The sequence below is a fragment of the Protopterus annectens genome, chromosome 5.part1 (assembly GCF_019279795.1).
Source record: "Protopterus annectens isolate FY-2018-M chromosome 5.part1, PAN1.0, whole genome shotgun sequence".
Taxonomy (NCBI): Eukaryota; Metazoa; Chordata; order Ceratodontiformes; family Protopteridae; genus Protopterus; species Protopterus annectens.
The window spans coordinates 338,457,748-338,475,674 of record NC_056736.1 but is presented as its reverse complement, the minus strand read 5'-3'; the positions used below and the strand labels follow the sequence as shown (position 1 = coordinate 338,475,674).

General features: G+C 43.7%; 1 protein-coding gene across 1 annotated transcript in view; it reads right to left on the bottom strand.

Annotated features, from left to right (window-relative positions):
* NUMA1 (nuclear mitotic apparatus protein 1) overlaps nucleotides 1–17,927 on the bottom strand; it is a 3,180,433-nt gene that overhangs the window by 703,167 nt on the left and 2,459,339 nt on the right. Inside the window, exons 21-22 of the mRNA XM_044072777.1 lie at nucleotides 17,544–17,548; nucleotides 13,874–14,086 (exon numbers count right to left, since the gene is read on the bottom strand). Of these exons, the coding sequence (XP_043928712.1) occupies nucleotides 13,874–14,086; nucleotides 17,544–17,548 (218 nt within the window). The remainder of the gene's footprint in view (nucleotides 1–13,873; nucleotides 14,087–17,543; nucleotides 17,549–17,927) is intronic.

Sequence of the window (17,927 nt, the reverse complement as noted above, 5' to 3'; positions counted from 1 at the left end):
TTAAAAGAATGTCCTTGCTTTCTGCTTAAATAAGGCAGTCGTCCAGGTATGGGTATATTTTAATTCCTCTTTGTCTGCAGTATGCAATTACAGGTGCCAGGCATTTTGTGAAGACCCTGGGCACAGTAGATAAGCCAAAGGGCAGTGCAGAGAATTGATAATGCGTTGAACCTGCAATGAAGCGGAGGTATCTTCTGCAATTTTGTCTGATAGGGACATACAGGTATGCCTCCTTGAGGTCCAATGTTACTAGCCAAGCATTCTTGCCCAGCATGGGAAGAAGCTGCTGTAGTGTTAGCATCTTGAATTTTGGTACATGCAGACAGGTGTTCAGAATTGAAAGATCCAGAATGGGTCTCCATGCTTTGTCCTTTCTTGGGACTAGAAAGAGTTTCGAGTAAAATCCTTGTCCTTGCTCCTGTGTAGGTACCTGTTGAATGGCTCATGTCCATGAGAGCTGTAATTTGTTTTTGTGCCTCTGCCCACTGATTTGGTGGCAGGTTTGACATTCCTTTTATCCTTGGTAAGGTATGAAAGTGGAATCTGTATCCTTGAGAGACAATGTCTAGAACCCATTTGTCTTTTGTGATGATGTGCCAGTTGTCTGCAAACAATGCTAATTTTCCTCCCAAGGGAGCTGCCAGGAGAGATTTGCTTGGTAGTTTGAGGATTGAGCCATTGTGTTTGTCTTCTGCTAGCCTGGGGCCTGTCTTTTCCTCCTTTCTGGGTAGCAGTACCCCATTGGCGAGGTTTGTAAGGGCCTTATGTCTGACCTCTGCCCCTTGGGCGCCTGTATTTGCCTCTCTGTGATCTGTCAGAAGCTGGAAAGGACCAGTTTTTCATTGGCCAATTTCTGCTGAAACGAGGGGGTTGTACCTGCAAAACATCCTTGACCGTCTGCATAGACTTTGCCTTATCCTCCATTTTCTTTAAAACCTCTTCTGCTTTGACACCAAATAATACATTCTGTGTAAAGGTGCATCCAATAATTTTGCTTTAACATCATCAGGAAGGGTTTCTTTTAACCAAGCATGTCTACGTATGACAGAGCCAGTAACAGCTGCTCTACAGGAAGCTTCCAATGAATCAAATCCACATTGCAAAGTATGTTTGCCCACCTGTTCAGCTGCATGCAACAGATCCTCCATTTCTTTGAAATCAGACTGTTCAGTATGTGTGCTCATTTTTTGTTTTAATTGAGACATTAGGAATTGCTGATATTTCAGCATGTGAAACTGACAATTTAATGCTCTTATAGCCAGAGTTGCTGAGGTGTATATTTTCTTTCCCCATCTATCTAGGGCTCTGGAATCCCTTTCAAAGGGCACAGGATTTTTAGCCATAGAAGCTTTAGCTCCCTTAGGACCCTGGGAAATTGTTTCTGGGTCAGCCACTGGGCTTTTATAAAGGAATTTGTGTGAGTCTGGTACTCTGTAGTACCTGTCTGGTTTGGCTGGAGCAGGAGGTAGAGTCTGGATTTAGACTAGACTCCAAGTAAACATCATCCACAATACCCAAAACTGGAGGGATAGCAAGAGGTCTGTGCTGGGGATAGCAAGAAGTCTGTGCTGGGGTAGTAAACGGAACTCTCGGAGCCTTTTCTTAGAATCAGAGTAGTCCTGGCCTTCCCAGTGGAAATGTTCCCTCATGGTATGTAAAGTTTCCCCAAAGGAGTAGTCTTCAGGGGGAGATGCTGAGGGAATAGAGTCTTCAGAATCAGAGTCTTCATAAGGTGGAAAAGTGTAATCCTGTTCCTCAGAAGAATCTGAGGAAATTGAAACCTGGTCAGAGGAAGCATAATCCTCCTAGTCTTGGTCTTATCAGGAGGGGGATGGGAACCCCTGATTAGGGTAATCAAATCTTCAGCCATCTTAAGCATCTGTTTCCTAGGCATGGGGCCTTGAACTGTAGACTGATGTACAATCTTCTTTGGTTTTAAAGGAGTTTTAAGCTTAGCATAAGATTTAATGGCGAGTGTAGTCGGTCTGAAGACAACTTCTGCAACCGAAGGTGTTTCTACTGCACCAGTGTCTACTTCTGCTCCGGTATCGGAAAGGCCTAATGAAGATGGCTGCGTCGGCCTAGTAGAGACTGCTTGAGAATCCGGAGCTGCCTGGGGTTCCAGTTCTGCGGTCATCAGTGGCTGCGTAGGTGCCTCACTGAAAACCGGAGAACCGGCGACAGGCCCTGCAGAGGCCTTGGAGTCTGGCTTGTTCCTAGGTTGCCTGTCCTTATCCTTGCATTTTTTATGCATGCCGGTCGTCGGCTGCTCCGACGGCATGATATAATTAAATTTCCTACCAAAGTAATGTTGTGCAAATTCAAAATGGCATTTGATAGTTCGTTTATTAAACCTAGCACAGATCCGACAACCGGTGACGTCGTAGTCTGGGCCTAGGCAAGGAATACAATAGGAATGGAAGTCCTTATGAGGTATTTGCTTCCCACAAGAAATGCAATTGTTAACTTTTTCTGACATCGGACTGAGGCAAGAAAAGGTTCCCCAACGGGGTACTTAGCTTTATTGAAGACTTCGGACTGAAATTAGAATTGAAAATCTCAGGTGTCGGCCGACCGGCACTTGCGAACTGCTTCCGCTTCGGGCACCGCGCGGCAAGAAAGACTGAAGAAAATGGCGTCTGATGCCTCATACACCCCTGGTGCTCTGACGTCAGGGAAGAAGCGACAGCAGCAGACGCCGGACCAAGACTTTGGAACTCAGGCCGACTGTGGGACCGCCTGATGGCAGGATAACCCAAGTGTGATGACGGCAGCAGGGTAACACGATGAACATTGTTGAAACCAGACTGACTTCAAGAACCACTGTAACTTTCTCATATGGAGCCTCGCTACAGGAAGCACAGAAATACCTTAGAAACCTCCTGGCTGTAAACGAGACCAGGGGAAGGGACTGAAAAAAATGCAACCAGAGTTAAAGCTTTTGGAGGAGGCGGGGATGCCAGCATAGGAATGGTCTTGGAGCCTGCATCCAAGAAAAACGATCCTGAGGAGGTGGTCAGGAAGGATTTTTGGAAATAGACTGTACACCATAGGATTTCCAAGAGGCAAATCTCATACTGAAGGTGCTGAAGCAAATTCTCTGGTGAGGAAGCCTGAATGAGCAGGTCATCCGGACAAGGAAATAACTGCATCTCTCCCCTCATTCTGCAAAAAGAAATCTCAGGAGCGAGGCATTTGGTGAAGACCCTTGGGGTAGTGGAGTGGCTGAAGGGCAATGCAGAGAACTAAAAATGCAAGGAAGAAACAGAGAAACAAAAATTTTTGAAATAGAATGGGTCTCCAGGTGCCCCCTTTCCTAGGAACTAGAACCATTTTGGAGTAAGCCCCCTTCCCTGTTTGAGGAGCAAAAAAGTACAGTTTTGTACCTACCATAAATGTAGATGTTCGAAGATCCACATTGCTGCAGTCCTTACACTTGGGTAGTCCGCTGCCCTCGGTCGGCCCGAATATCAAAGTATAAGGCTGACGTCGGTCAAGGCGCATTTGACTGACATCAGGACGTCAGGGTACAAATGCGCATGACCGACGTCATATCCTCAGTCTTTTCTTGCCCCAGATGTCAGAAGACCCTAAAAATAAAGGTCAAAACCAAAGACAGCAAACAACCAACCAACCACCCTTGCACTAATTATATGTACAATATATACAATATACACAATATGTACAACCCAACCCACACAACCACCTCTAACTACAGAGGGAAGGAGGGAGGTAAATTGGACTGCAGCAATGTGGATCTTGAACATCTACATTTATGGTAGGTACAAAACTGTACTATGTTCTTCATCTCACATTGCTGCAGTCCTTACACTTGGGTAGAATCCCAAAGCAGAGGTAAGGGAGGATGGCTAACTACAAGGAAGCAGGAGCTGCCAAAATGCCCTGCAAAACAGCAGTGGCAAAACCAGCCCTGGATTTAGAGTAAAGTGGCAGGTGATAATGCCTAGAGAAAGTATGCACTGAACTCCAAGTAGCTGCCTCCAAAATATCCTTGGTTGCCACCCCTCAAAAAGCTGTTGAAGTGGCAGTAGCCCTAGTGGAATGAGGCCTAATCCCAGCTGGAATCTCCTTGCCATGATGGGAATAACAGAAAGCAATGCAAAACTCAATCCACTTAGAAATAGTTTGTTTTGACACAGGCTTGCCCTGAGAACTCAAAGCAAAAGAAACAAACAACTGCTGAGACTGCCTGAACCCTTTAGTTCTGTCCAAATAATAACGCAACTGCCTGTGTACATCTAAAGTGTGCAAAATCTTTTCCCCTTTATTTTGGGGATTTGCATAAAAAGTAGGCAAATGAATAGTTTGGTTTAAAGCCACACTAGAAACCACCTTAGGCATAAAGGAAGGATTAGTACGTAATGATACCCTATCCTTATGGAAAATCAAGAAAGGCTCAACCGCCATAAGGGCCTGCAGTTCAGAAACCCTTCTTGCAGAGGTAATGGCCAACAAAAAAGCAGTCTTCCATGACAAATATTTCAACTCAGAAGTAGCTGCAGGCTCAAAAGGTTGTAGAGTGAGTTTCTCCAACACAAAATTGAGATCCCAAGCAGGAGTAGGAGCTCTTCGCTTATATTCTTTGCCCCTCTAAGAAATTGCTTGAACAAAGGATGAGAAAACAATGGTGGGTCGCAATCATAGTGAGCGAAATTGCTGCAGCATGAACTTTAATAGAAGAGAAAGACAAACCTTTGTCTAGTAACTCAGTAAGATATTGAAGAGCCACACACAAATTAGGCTCAGAAACATCAAAATCTTTTGCTGCACTCCAAAATAAAAATCTCTTCCATTTGTCTGCGTACACTTTCCTTGTACTAGGCCTTCTAGCTTCCAAAATAACATTCAAAACTTGCTGAGGAAGTGGAGGCCCACTATGGTTCAAAACAGAATATGCCAGGCTGTTAGGTGCAGAGAGTGAAGCTTGACATTGAGTAAATGGCTGTCCTCCTGTGACAACAGGTGTGGAATCGAAGGCAAAGGCCATGGAGGCTTCCGTACCAGACTTCTCAGTAATGGGTACCAGTGCTGTCGAGGCCAATCCGAGCTATTAAAATCATCCTTGGCTTGTCCTGTCTGACCTTTAGAAGTACCTTTGGGAGGAGAGGCAGAGGTGGAAAGGCATACACATGAAGATTGCTCCAATTGAAAGAAAGAGCATCCACTCTCCAAGCTGTGGGATGAAACCTTTTGTGCAAAACTTTGGCAGCTGATGGTTTAGTGGAGAAGCGAACAGATCTATGTCTGGAGTTCCCCATGACACTGTCAATTTCTGAAATACATGAGGATCCAATTTCCACTCGTGGGGATCCATAATTAGCCTGCTCAACACATCTGCTAAGGAGTTCTGTGCTCCTGGCAGAAACCTTGCCTGAAGATTGAGCTGTAAACTGAGAGCAGTCTCCCACAAAATCATTGCTTGCCTGCATAGAGGATAAGAATGCGTTCCCCTTGCTTGTTGATGTACCACATGACAGTTGTGTTGTCTGTTAGAATCAACACCTGCCCTGGAAGAAGTAATTCCTTGAAAGCTATTAATGCAAACTGGACTGCTAACATCTCCTTCATGTTGATATGTAGATGTTGTAGTCTGGCAGGCCACTTGTCTTGTATCCACTTTCCATTTAGATGAGCTCCCAAGCTTTGTCTGAGGCATCTGTCGTTAAAATCTGACTCGCCTCTGGCCGGGTCACAGAGAGTCCCTTGTTTAGGTGACATTCCTGAGCCCACCACAAAAATTCCTTTTGAATGCAAGGTATTATTTGAATGACAGTGTCCAGATCCTGGCAGTGCTGTGTCCATACATTTTGAGATACCATTGTAGCTTCCTCATATGCAGTTTGGCATTGGGAAGCACCAGAATACAAGATGCCATGAACCCTAAGGCTTGAAGGACTGTCCTTGCAGTCAGCCCGGACTGATGAGATAGCTGATGGAAGTAAAGGGATAGACTCTTGTTTGTCCGGGGTTAAAAAGGCCATCTGGGATGCTGTATTCAGTCTCACACCCAGAAAGCACATGTCCTGAGAGGGTACTAGACTGGACTTTATTTTGTTCACAGAATACCCCAGGCATCTTAGCACTGCTATCACATATTCCAAATGATGAAGAAGCTCTTCCCTTCCTTGAGCCAGAATCAGGCAGTCGTCCAAATAAGGATAGACCTGTATTCCTTTTAGCCTGAAGAAAGCTATCACTGGAGCCAGAACTTTCGTGAACACTCTGGGCGCAGTAGATAAGCCAAAGGGCAATGCAGAGAACTGATAGTGAGAAGTCCCAGCTCGAAAACGCAGATACTTCCTGCAACTTAGTCTGATAGGAACATGAAGGTAAGCCTCCTTGAGATCCAAAGTTACCATCCAATGATCTTTGCCCAGCAGAGGTAAAAGCTGCTGCAACGTCAACATTTTGAACTTGGGAATGTCCAGATAAGTGTTTAGGATAGATAAATCCAAAATTGGTCTCCACGTGTTCCCCTTCTTTGGTACTAGGAACAGGCGAGAATAAAATCCTAGGCCCACTTCTGGCATAGGGACCGGCTGTATGGCCCCTATTTGGAGCAACAGAGAAACTTGCTTGTGAGCCTCTATTCTTTGTTGAGGAGGAACGTCTGGCATGCCTTTGAAAGGAGGCAAGGTATGGAAATAAAACCTGTAGCCGTGGTGTATGATATCCAATACCCATCTGTCTTGGGTAATTAAACTCCAATTTTCTTTGAAAAGTGCCAGCCTTCCTCCCAAAGGTGCTGCCAGACGAGAAGGCTCTGGCAGCTGAAAAGGTAGGTCATTGGGTCTGTTTACGAAAGGACTGACCCCTGCCCTCACCAAGACTGTGCAGGAGAACTCCCTGTTCTAGGCCTGAAAGAGCCCTGAGCTCTACCCCTACCACGTCTAGATCTACCCCTAGACTGGGAATCATAAGAAGGATACGTCCACCCCTTAGTAGGCCAATTTCTACTAAACTTTGGAGGCTGGACCTGCAAAAAATCTTTAACAGTCTGTATAGACTTAGCCTTGTCTTCCATTTTCTTTAAAACTGCCTCAACAGGAGAACCAAACAACACGTCAGATTGCAAAGGAGCATCTAAAATCCTTGTTTTAACATGGTCAGACAAATTCTGATCCCTCAGCCAGGCGTGCCTGCGAAGAACTGACCCAGTGGCAGCCACCCTAGACGAGGCCTGTACAGCATCAAAACCACATTGCAAAGAATGCTTACCCACCTGTTCAGAAACATGTACTAAATCTTGCAACTCTTTACAATCAATACCTTCTGCCAGAGCATCAACCTTAGCCTTCAATTGAGAAAGGAGATAGTTTTGGTATTTCAACATGTGAAACTGGCAATTCAAAGCCCTCATAGCAAGAGTGGAAGAAGTATAAACTTTCTTTCCCCATCTATCCAAGGCCCTGGCTTCTTTGTCTGCAGGAACCGGATTCTTTACAACAGAAGCCTTAACACCTTTAGGCCCCTGGCTAACAGTTTCTGGGTCTGCCCTAGGACTCTTAAAAAGATACTTATGAGCTTCAGGCACCCTGTAATACCTATCCGGTTTAACAGGAGCAGGAGGCAGAGAATCAGGATTAAGAGAAGCCTCTGTAAAAACATCTTCCACTACATCCAAAACAGGAGGTATAGCCAAAGGCCTATGCTGGGGTAAAAACAAAAATTCCCTAAGCCTTTTCCTGGAATCAGAGAAGTCCTGACCTTCCCACTTAAAATGCTCCCTCATTGAATGAAGAGTTTCTGAAAAAGAAAAATCCTCAGGGGGAGAAGCAGAAGGAGTAGAATCATGCACATCAGAATCAGAATAAGGAGAGTACTCCTGCAAGTCTTCAGCCGAAGACTCTGAAATATCTGAAGCCTGCTCAAAACTCCCTAGCTCAGGCTCCACCCTAGGTCTCTTATCAGGAGGGGGCATAGAACCCCTAATCAAAGTAATCAAATCTTCTGCCATTTTAAGCATATGCTTCTTGGGCACAGTTCCAGAAGAACTAGGGGCGACACCAATTGAAACTGAACCTGGCCTGCCCCTGGGAGAAGCCTTTGAAACAGAAGGAGAGGGCCTAGCCACCCTAGGAAGGGAGGGGAGTATAGTAACCTGAGAAGCCCCCTCAGCCTGACCTGCCTCCTGAGAAGCCACATCTTGCAATAATAAAGTCTCACCCTGGGAACACAAAGAAACCTCCGGTGGAGCCACCGGCTCCACCGACACCTCTAAAGAACCGGCGTCCGGTACAGACGGTTCTTCTAGCCTAGGCTTAACTGCTTTGTCCTTGCGCTTCTTCGAAGAAGCGGGTGCCGGAGCATCCGACGGCATTTTATAATTGCACCGCTTCCCAAAGACTAACCTGGCACAATCCAACCTTCTCTTTATAGTGCGTTTATTGAATCTAGCACAAGAGCGACAGCCAACAACGTCGTGCTCAGGCCCTAAGCAAGGAATACACAAAGTATGATAATCTCTATGCGGTATCTGTTTCCCACAAGAAATGCAATTATTGACTTTTTCTGACATCCGGTAAATCACTGAGGCAAGAAAAAACTAAAATATTCCCCAACGGGGTACTTAGCCAACTTTGAACTCTGTCAAACTTCGAAAACGAAAAATCTCAGAATGCCAACCGGCACTTGCAATACTGCTTCTGCATCGGACCATGCGGCAAAAAAGACTGAGGATATGACGTCGGTCATGCGCATTTGTACCCTGACGTCCTGATGTCAGTCAAATGCGCCTTGACCGACGTCAGCCTTATACTTTGATATTCGGGCCGACCGAGGGCAGCGGACTACCCAAGTGTAAGGACTGCAGCAATGTGAGATGAAGAACATCTGCCTGGATAGTGCCTTGAAACAAAAGGCTCTGAAGGATATCTGGAAAAAAGGGGCAGTTGTTCAGAGGAAGTTGAGGAATGCCCAAAAAAGGAAGGGATTTCCAAACATAATACCCCTGACGAATGATGGATAGAACCCAAGAATCTTGAGTGATCCCTCCACCAACTGTGAAGGGACAGGGAAAAGAGACACAGGAACTCTGCTTAGGAAGGAGGAGAGAGGATATACAGAACCTGGTTTATCTGGAAAAACAGGCTTCTGAGTTGTAGCAGTCTGAAAAGACTTGGCAAGAGGAGCCCTCCTAGAAGCCTTTTCAACTCTGACAGTAGAGTGAGACTGTCTACATACAAAGGCACACTTGGTAAGAGAATTCCTCTGAAATGTTGCAACAGGGGAAACAAAAATAGGTTTCAATTCTTGCATACCCTTACCCTTCACCTGAAGAGAATTAAAGCTCAGCAGCTGCAGAACCAGAGAGATTTTTATGGTCAAGAGGAGCAGCAATCAATCTGGCCTTAATATCAAGTAAAGGCTGAATGCAAAGCTAGGAATAACGCCTTAACACAGAACCAAAGAAAGCAGCTCTAGAAGAGGCATCAGCTGTGTCATAACTACATTTAATGGAACAGCAAGCCACTTAAGAAGAGGATCCCAACAAAGAGAGGGCTGAAGCCTTCCTCTCAGAATCTGGAAGGAATTAAATAAATTCATAGTTCTGAGAGAGTAGGGCTAAAACATACTAGTCATAAGGGTCTGACAATTCACAGCACTAAAGGCTTGATTACCCAATCCTTCCATGGTTCTGCTGTCCTTGTCAGAGGGAATCAGTTTAGTATAAGGTAAAAGCTTGGAAGGCTTATCAGCAGAAACAGAAAAAGATGGGTCAGCAGAAGTACACTTGTAAACCTGGGTACAATCACACAAATTCCATCATACAAGAGACAGTATCCAAGGAAATCTCAAAAGGAGAGTCTGGACTAGCTGTCGTCCTTTTCAGAACCATAATCTAAATGGGGGGGGGGGGGGGATCAGGGGCAAATCAAGAAGGAATAGGCCAAAGACTTTTCATCAGTCTAAATCCTCATTGGAGGAGTCCTGTTCCCTAGTCCTCCTAAGACAAGTAGAGGACCAAGGAAGAGAAGGCTTCAGAGGCCATGAGAGCATTAAATAACCAGTGTAAAATCCTGCCATTCACATTGAGGATCCTTAGACGCAGGGGAAATATACTTTGTCTTCTGCTTCTTTAAAGGGACATCAGCCCTAAACATCTATAGAGGGTCAAACCTATGTCGATAATAAACAGTGGGGATCTCCTTCCTAACAAGAATATGACAAACAGTCCTCAGTCCCTTGGACATCATCAGCCATGGTTCCCCATGAACATCAAACAGATGTCTGCAGAACTTCTGAGGATATGCGAGAAGCTGGATCCATGCTGGCCTGGGCCTCGGAAACAGTCGGAGAGGAATCTGATGGAAAAAAACAGGCGGGGAGATCCTCCAGGCTTTAGCCAGACTTGAGGAAAAATATCTAGGGAAGGCGGTACACATCAGTAAAATCCAATCAAACTGTTTTCATCTTAGCAGACAGCTAACGCTCAGGCTGAGAGAATTCTGCCACTGTACCCTGCACCAACATTTTAAGACACTGGTTTTCCAGGTAAATGGATAAGGAGGCAAAAGGACTATGAAGAGTTTTAGGGACAAACGCCTGACAAACAGGGCATGACATATGATCACGAGAAGGACCTAAGCAAAACAAACACTCCTCATGATGGTCCTTATGAGGGAATCTGTCTCCCACATTGGCATTCTTTCTTTGGATGACATGTAACCTTAGAAGAAAAATGAAAAAGGCAAGATTAGAAAAACTCCAATGGGACACTTACCTGAAACTGTTTGGTCACCAGCAAATGAAGTAGCTTACAAACTGACAAATGAAGATGTTTTTTTCGGACTAGCAGTAACGTTCTGAGGAATGTACAAGTGTACGTCACCTATATTTCCTACTCTGTTGGGGGATATACATGTGACGTACAACATTCCTATAACCACCTAAGGGTTGGTATACTGGCTGGACATCAGGCTACCCTTGGCAGGGGATCCCTACAGTAAGGAATACTGCAACAGTGACATGGAAGGACATCACTGTATTATGGAACAAGGGAAGAGCTCAAGCTAGCCGAAATTCTCATTGTTGCCACGGAGATAAAGCTCCTTTGGTGACCAGTCCATCACGTCCAGGGTCCAGAGAAGACAGATATGCAACTGAACAAAATCAAGACAAGTGTTGGAGGTAGGGAAAATGTCCCAAAGGTAGAAACCCTTGTCTGTTAAGAGAGGAAAAAAAAAAAAAAAAAAAAAACACACAGGCCAAGAACTCTGTCAAGTTAATTGAGTGACTAAAGGCTGAATTACCTGCTAGCTGCCACATGGCTAATGACTATCAAACAAATAAGTAGAAAAAACCCTAAAAAGTGCTACTTCTCTCACATGCAGCTGTGACATTGCCACAGTATTTTAAGGATAAGACAATGAAGCTTTCTTAACGTTACTAAGCTTCCACAAAAACTTCAACAGTTGAGAATGTGTTAAACAGATAATGAAGGCAGGGGCTTGCCAGAAGGTTTTACAGGAGACACAGGACGGCCCATGAACTTCATAAGAATGAAAAAAAAAAAATAGTCTAGTGAAACATTGGAGAGTTTAACTCAAGGTCTTGCTAAATTCCTTCTGGTAGTTCATCTAAATAAGATGGTCATCTGGGTTTGGATAACTGGATGCCCCATACCCTGAGATGGTCAAAGACAAGCACTCTGCAAATAACCATTTACAGTGGAAAGCCCAAAGGGCAAGAAGGTGACTGTGCACATGTTCTCATACCATCAGGGAATAGAAACTTGTCCTATATTCCTTGAATATGGGGACATACAGGTAGGCATCCTTCAGTCCAGAGTGACCTTAAGTGAAGAACGGACAGAATGGGCTGGAGAGCGAGCACCCTGAATTTCATAACCACCATAAACCTGTTCTATTTTAAGACATCTACAATGAGCCACCAAAGCACGTCTTTTCAGGGCAACTAAGAAAAGACTGAAGCACAACAGAACCCTCACTCTTACTCTGAAAAAGGAACTTTTCCTCCAGTTAGGGTCACATGACTTGGCTCTGCCAAACTAATCTGGAGAGATGCAAAGCATTCCCATGAACAAATAGGTGGCCTTTAAATCTATTCTATTTCAGGCTTACAAGCTCTCTCACCCCAATGGTCCAAGTTCATTCTGAATCAATGAGAACTACAAAAGGAGACACTTTCACAGAAGCTAGGGCAAAGAGAAGGGTGAGAATGTATTAAAAATTGGTAGGTACCCTCTTGGCTGGGAAAGACATTGCAGCCCCTGCTTGACATCCTACCTCCACCACTGTTACCAGTTCATTAATCTTTCTAATTCATCTTTTTGTTTAAAATGCTTGCAGCAAGACTGCTTCTAATACAATGGCAAGTACATAAGGGAAATTTATTTTGTACATGGCATAAGGGTTCTAACTGCATGGTTCACTTTACTCTTTTCCCTCCAGCATTTTAAGAGGCCATCAACACTGTCTAGCCCCTGTCAGTAAACAAAAGGTGATGTGATCATAAAATATGAAATTTGTTAGATTTCCTTCTGTAATCAACTGGAATTACTGAAAACCAGAACTGTTTAACAACCCCCTGAATTGCAAAATACCTAGCCATCTGGTAATGGAATAATACACAAATCCTGTACTGCTACTTTTTTTTTTTTTTTTACAGCTTAGTGTTTAACTTATTTCTGATTATGTAATATCTCTGCTTACGTACTGCCTTTGGTCCATGTTGAAGCTTTAAAGGATCCCTGGGCAAGTTCAACTACTAGTCAACTAACAGTCCTTGAAAGTTGAGCTGAATCACTGGGTTTAGAAAAATTAAGGGGACCAATGGGTTACAATCATACCTCAACCTATTAGCATGAGAAACCTGGATAAATCCTGAAATAGCAACTGGGGGGGGGGGGGGGGTGCAAAGGCCCAAAATTAGAGAAAAAAAAAAGAGAGACAGATTTTTAAATACTGTTCTTACAAATTCAACCAGTAACAGGATTTGTGCTAGTATGCATTTTCTGAAGAAGTCTGAAACTCAAAATGTATGTCATTACTTAGTGACTTCAATCCTCAGTGATTTGCCAGAAACATGTTCTGAGGAACAGCCCAACAATGAGGCAAAACTCTGGACAGCACATATATATGGTTGCAGTACATATGCTAGAATGACAGCCAGAGGTCCTAAAAGGAAGAAAATGCCAAGAGGTAAGGAGGAAGATGATGTACAGTAAAAAAAGGATGGGAAAATTGGGGTAGACAGAGAAGGAAGGGAATTAATAAAGAAAAAACAAGGATAACAGTTTTGAAACAGGTGTACAAAAATAAAGACTACAAAAAATGTACATGGTCTATGTAAAAAGGAAAAAGACATACAACAACATATACAAATGTGCAAAACATTAACTAAAAAAATCCTTAGGGTACCCATGCTAGACGTGCATATGCACTGTACTTAAACTCAGCATTAGCTGACCACTTAAATTTAGTCTACATCTACTTATTGACTGAAAAATATCTTCTTTTCCATATGTGGGAAAAATCTTTCTGCACCTGCTATTCCACAAAAAGTATTTGTTCTTAAATATTCCCTGCATATTCAATGTAGTTACGAGTTTACTAGATGGATATGGTAATATGTCAACACTGGAGTCCATGCTTGTTACACTTCTCAGAGCAACAATTTGTTACACAACAGACTGAAGCATCAATTGGTAGATGTACAACAATGAGGTGGCAATACTATGGGTACTGCACTCATTTGCCCAAGGAAGTTAGTATTTTTTGGTGAAGTGTTCACTGCAACTCTTTCTAGCATTACTGCCTTACAATTACTGCTACTTTACCAATGTGAATATGAATTGTCAGTTAACAGCCCTTTGGAAATACAAGATTACCTGCACTTCCAGTGTGCGGACCTTTGCGGACAGGTTTTTGTTGGTAGCTTCTACTTCTTTTGCTTGTAATATCATATGCTGTAACTGTTTGTCAAGTTTGTCCCTGTCAGATTTCAGTGCAGTGCTATCCTTCTTCAAAGCATTTAGCTCTTCTTGCACAGAGTCAAGCTGCTCCTTCTTTGCATCATAGTGACTTTTGACTTTTTCCATCTGAAAGAGGATAGATATTAAAAGATACTTTAAACAACCAGAGACAGGATAAGAAAGCATGCATATTAAACATTAAAGTTGTTACAACTGCGATAACCCTCTGAAGTACATTAATGCCTAGCTGTATAGGAATGGCTACAAATGTCGGTCTGGAAATAAAACTTCCATTTTATATTTCAGGTGAGAGCTATAAGGCAATTTACAAAGTGGTTAAACATTATATGCCAGTGAAGCACCCTTATATAACGAATCATGCATTTCAAACCTGGAACAAATAATACTGGGCATTTTTACAAAAACACTTACTATCCTTGAGGATTTACTTAAAAAACTTTCAAGCAGCTATAATAGATTTACCACACTACAAATGGGGTCCGAGTGTAAACAGGGGAATGACAACTATTTTAACTGCTCTTCACCAGCACTACAGAGCAAAGTCCAGACTCAAAGACAGCACTGCTGTCTGTCAATCAGTTTAAATATCTCACTATCAAGTTCAAGACTTATTCTCAAGTTTGGGTAAATAAAATTATGTAAGCTATTTAAGGACTGCTGTGCAAGTACTTGCCATATTGGCCGAATTCAGGACAGCCTCTGCAGTGGGCGCAAATATAACCTGACAGTCCTCTCATGACAGTTCCAAAATCTCAAAGCACCTGCACAAAACAGCGGGTCTCCTATTTACCACTCAAACTAAGACTGCTACAAACACAATGTCTCCAGTTCTAAGTTGCAAAGAACATGTATGACCTGCATCTATAAATCACTACAACCGTAAAATCTTGCCCTGTCTAATGTGGAATGAGTAGCCATCCATCACTAGACAGAAAGCAAGCGGTATATACATTTTAAAATTCTTTCAAAATACTACTTGGTGTGGCTAAAACATGTTATCAGACCTTTAAAAAGCCTTCAACATGCAACAGTTGGAAAGAATTCCAAACAGCATTCAACTGCCTCCAAAACAGAGAAACAGGAAACCAAACAGCCCAAATGAAGGAAAAAGTTTAAGATGTTAGGATGCTGACAAAATGGAGACACAAATGAAGTTCTACTCCTGTAAAATATACCAGCTGTGGTGCTTGGTTGTGCATCCAATGACATTTTGACTAGCAAAAATGAAAGGACAAGCTGCATTGTGACTACCTGGAATTTTTCTTTTGGTACACAACTACCTGGAATTTTTGTTACAAAGTGGCTGAAGCTGCTCAAGTCTAAAATGGGCATGAGGTCTTTTTTTTGGCATTAAAGAACAGCTGGAAATCTTCTCTCTGATATGGAGATACCTGCCCGAATAGTTCTGTAAGACCTGGCTCAATACCCTGATTTGCAGTACCATTTTTGATGGCACTACACACATTGGGTAGGGGGAGACAGTGTTGTCAGGCAGGGGAGAATAAAGATAATGCGTCTCTTGTTATGTGCAGTACCCATCAGTCACCTTTCATAGTCTCTCATACTGGGAGATGAAGGAAAGTACAGTTGTGTACACTTAACATAAATGTAGATGTTCGAGTGCATTCACTGTTGCAGTCATCACATTAGGGTTATCTGCTTGCAGTAGCCCTCAGTCGGCCTGATTAACGAAGTCTTGGGTCATGCGCCGGTTGCTGTCCCTTCTTCCGTGTGACGTCAGGCTGTCAGGGGTATAAAACATGCAGACGACGCCATTACATAATTCTTGCCCCAGATGTCAGGTGCCCCCCTAATGGGAAGCGATTAGATCTATAGATATACAAGGTTACACCTCCAACAAAAAAGCAAATAGACCAAAAAGCCTTTGAGCATAGTAAAGGAGAGAAGATGTATAGCCAAAAGAAGTAAGGGTGCTGGAGAGAGGGTAACCAGGACTGCAACAGTGAATATACTCAAACACCTACATTTATGGTAAGTGTACACAACTGTACTATGTTCTTCGTGTTTCCCTGCTGCAGTCATTACATTTGGGTAGATTCCCCAAAGCTAAGGATGGGAAGAGGAATTTAGACAGCATTAGAACCAGCTATAAGGCCCTGCAAGACTGCAGTGGCAAAGCCAGCTCTGGATTTAGAGAAAATTGGCAGATGGTAATGCTTGGTGAAAGTATGCACAGAACTCCAGGTAGCAGCTTCTAGGATGTCCCTGGAAGGGATGCCTCTGAGAAAGGCTGTAGAGGTAGATCCGGTCCTGGTTGAGTGGGGTCTCATCCCCTGTGGGATAGGTTTTCCATGGTGCTTGTAGCAGAAATGAATGCAATGGCCTAGCCATTTGGAAATGGATTGCTTTGAAATAGCCTTCCCCTCAGCCCCTGCAGCAAATGCCATCAGCAGTTGGGTCAGATTTTGTTTGAATTTTAGTCCTGTCCAAGTAGAATCTAAGCTGTCTGTGCACATCTAAGGAGTGCCGTACCAGTTTCCCCTTTATTCTGCGGATTAGGAAAGAAGGTTGGTAAATGAATGGATTGATTAAGGGCCACACTGGATGCCACCTTGGGCATGAAGGAGGGATTGGTCCTGAGGGACGGATTCACTATACAACCTCGAAGTACTGAAATGTCGAATTTCAGTATTTCAAGACTGAATAGTCAAAAACCCACAATCACGACCACCCCCCCCCCCCCCAAGACAGATGCACATACACCTAGCTAAACAAACACACCTAGCCTACCTATAAGCAGGGGGGCAAGCACCCCGGCACCCTCCTACTTATATATTCTAACTAGAAGGTCACACTAAACACAAAAACCACAGCGCGCACGAGTGCGCCCACACACACACACTAAAATCCCTACCCAATAACCTCTAACACAACACTTACCTGAAACCTCATAAGTCCACAAACTGCACCATATGTAACAAAAGCAACACCATGATAGCGGCGGATTCAACATTGGCGTATTCGACACTTCCGCATTTGGCATAGTGTAGTTTCGAGTAACTGCACTTTCCACTATTCAGTCTCGACGTACTGAAATTTGAGATTTCAGAACGTCGAGATTGTCTAGTGTATCCTGAGGGACACCCTGTCCGCATGAAAGATAATGAAAGGTTCCACTGCCATGATGGCATGCAATTCAGATACCCTTCTTGCTGAAGTGATTGCTAAAAGGAAAGCTGTTTTCCAAGAAAGGAACTTTAAGTCTGCAGTAGCAGCTGGCTCGAAAAAAGGCAGTGTGTGTTTCTCCAAAGTTAAGGTCTCAGGCTAGAGTTAGAGCTCTCTTGGGCGGTCGTACATTTTTGGCCCCTCTGAGGAACTGCTTCAGCAGTGGATGAGAGAAGAGGGGAGGTTCTGTGTTATAATGAGCTGAAATGGCTGAAGCGTGAATTTTGGAGGAGAAAGACAGGCCCTTGTAAAGCATCTCAGTTAAGTATTGTAAAATCGGAGGTAAATTGGGCACTGCTGTGCTTATCCCTTGAGACTGGCTCCAGGCACAAAATCTTTTCCATTTTTCAGGATAAGATTTTCTAGTACTTGGCCTCCTTGTCTCTAAGATGATATCCATTACCGGTTTACTGAGGGATGGTAAATGAGAGATTAGGTAATTAGCCAGGCTGCTAGGTTCAGTGTTTGAAGCTAAGGGTGCAGGATCTGGTTCACCTGCTGAGACGATAGAGTAGGAGTCTGAGGCAGGTGCCATGGGGCTAACAGTGACACTGAGGAAGAGGGGGTACCAGCTCTTCCTCAGTCTGGTGCAATCAAAATCGTCCTTGGTTTGTCTTGTTTGATCTTTAGTAGTACTTTGGAGAGCAGAGGAGGAAAGGCATAAACTAATAAGTTTTTCCAGCTGAAGGACAGAGTATCCACTTTCCAAGCTTGTTTGTGGGGAGTCCTTGTGCAAAATTTGTCCAATTCATAGTTCTGGGAG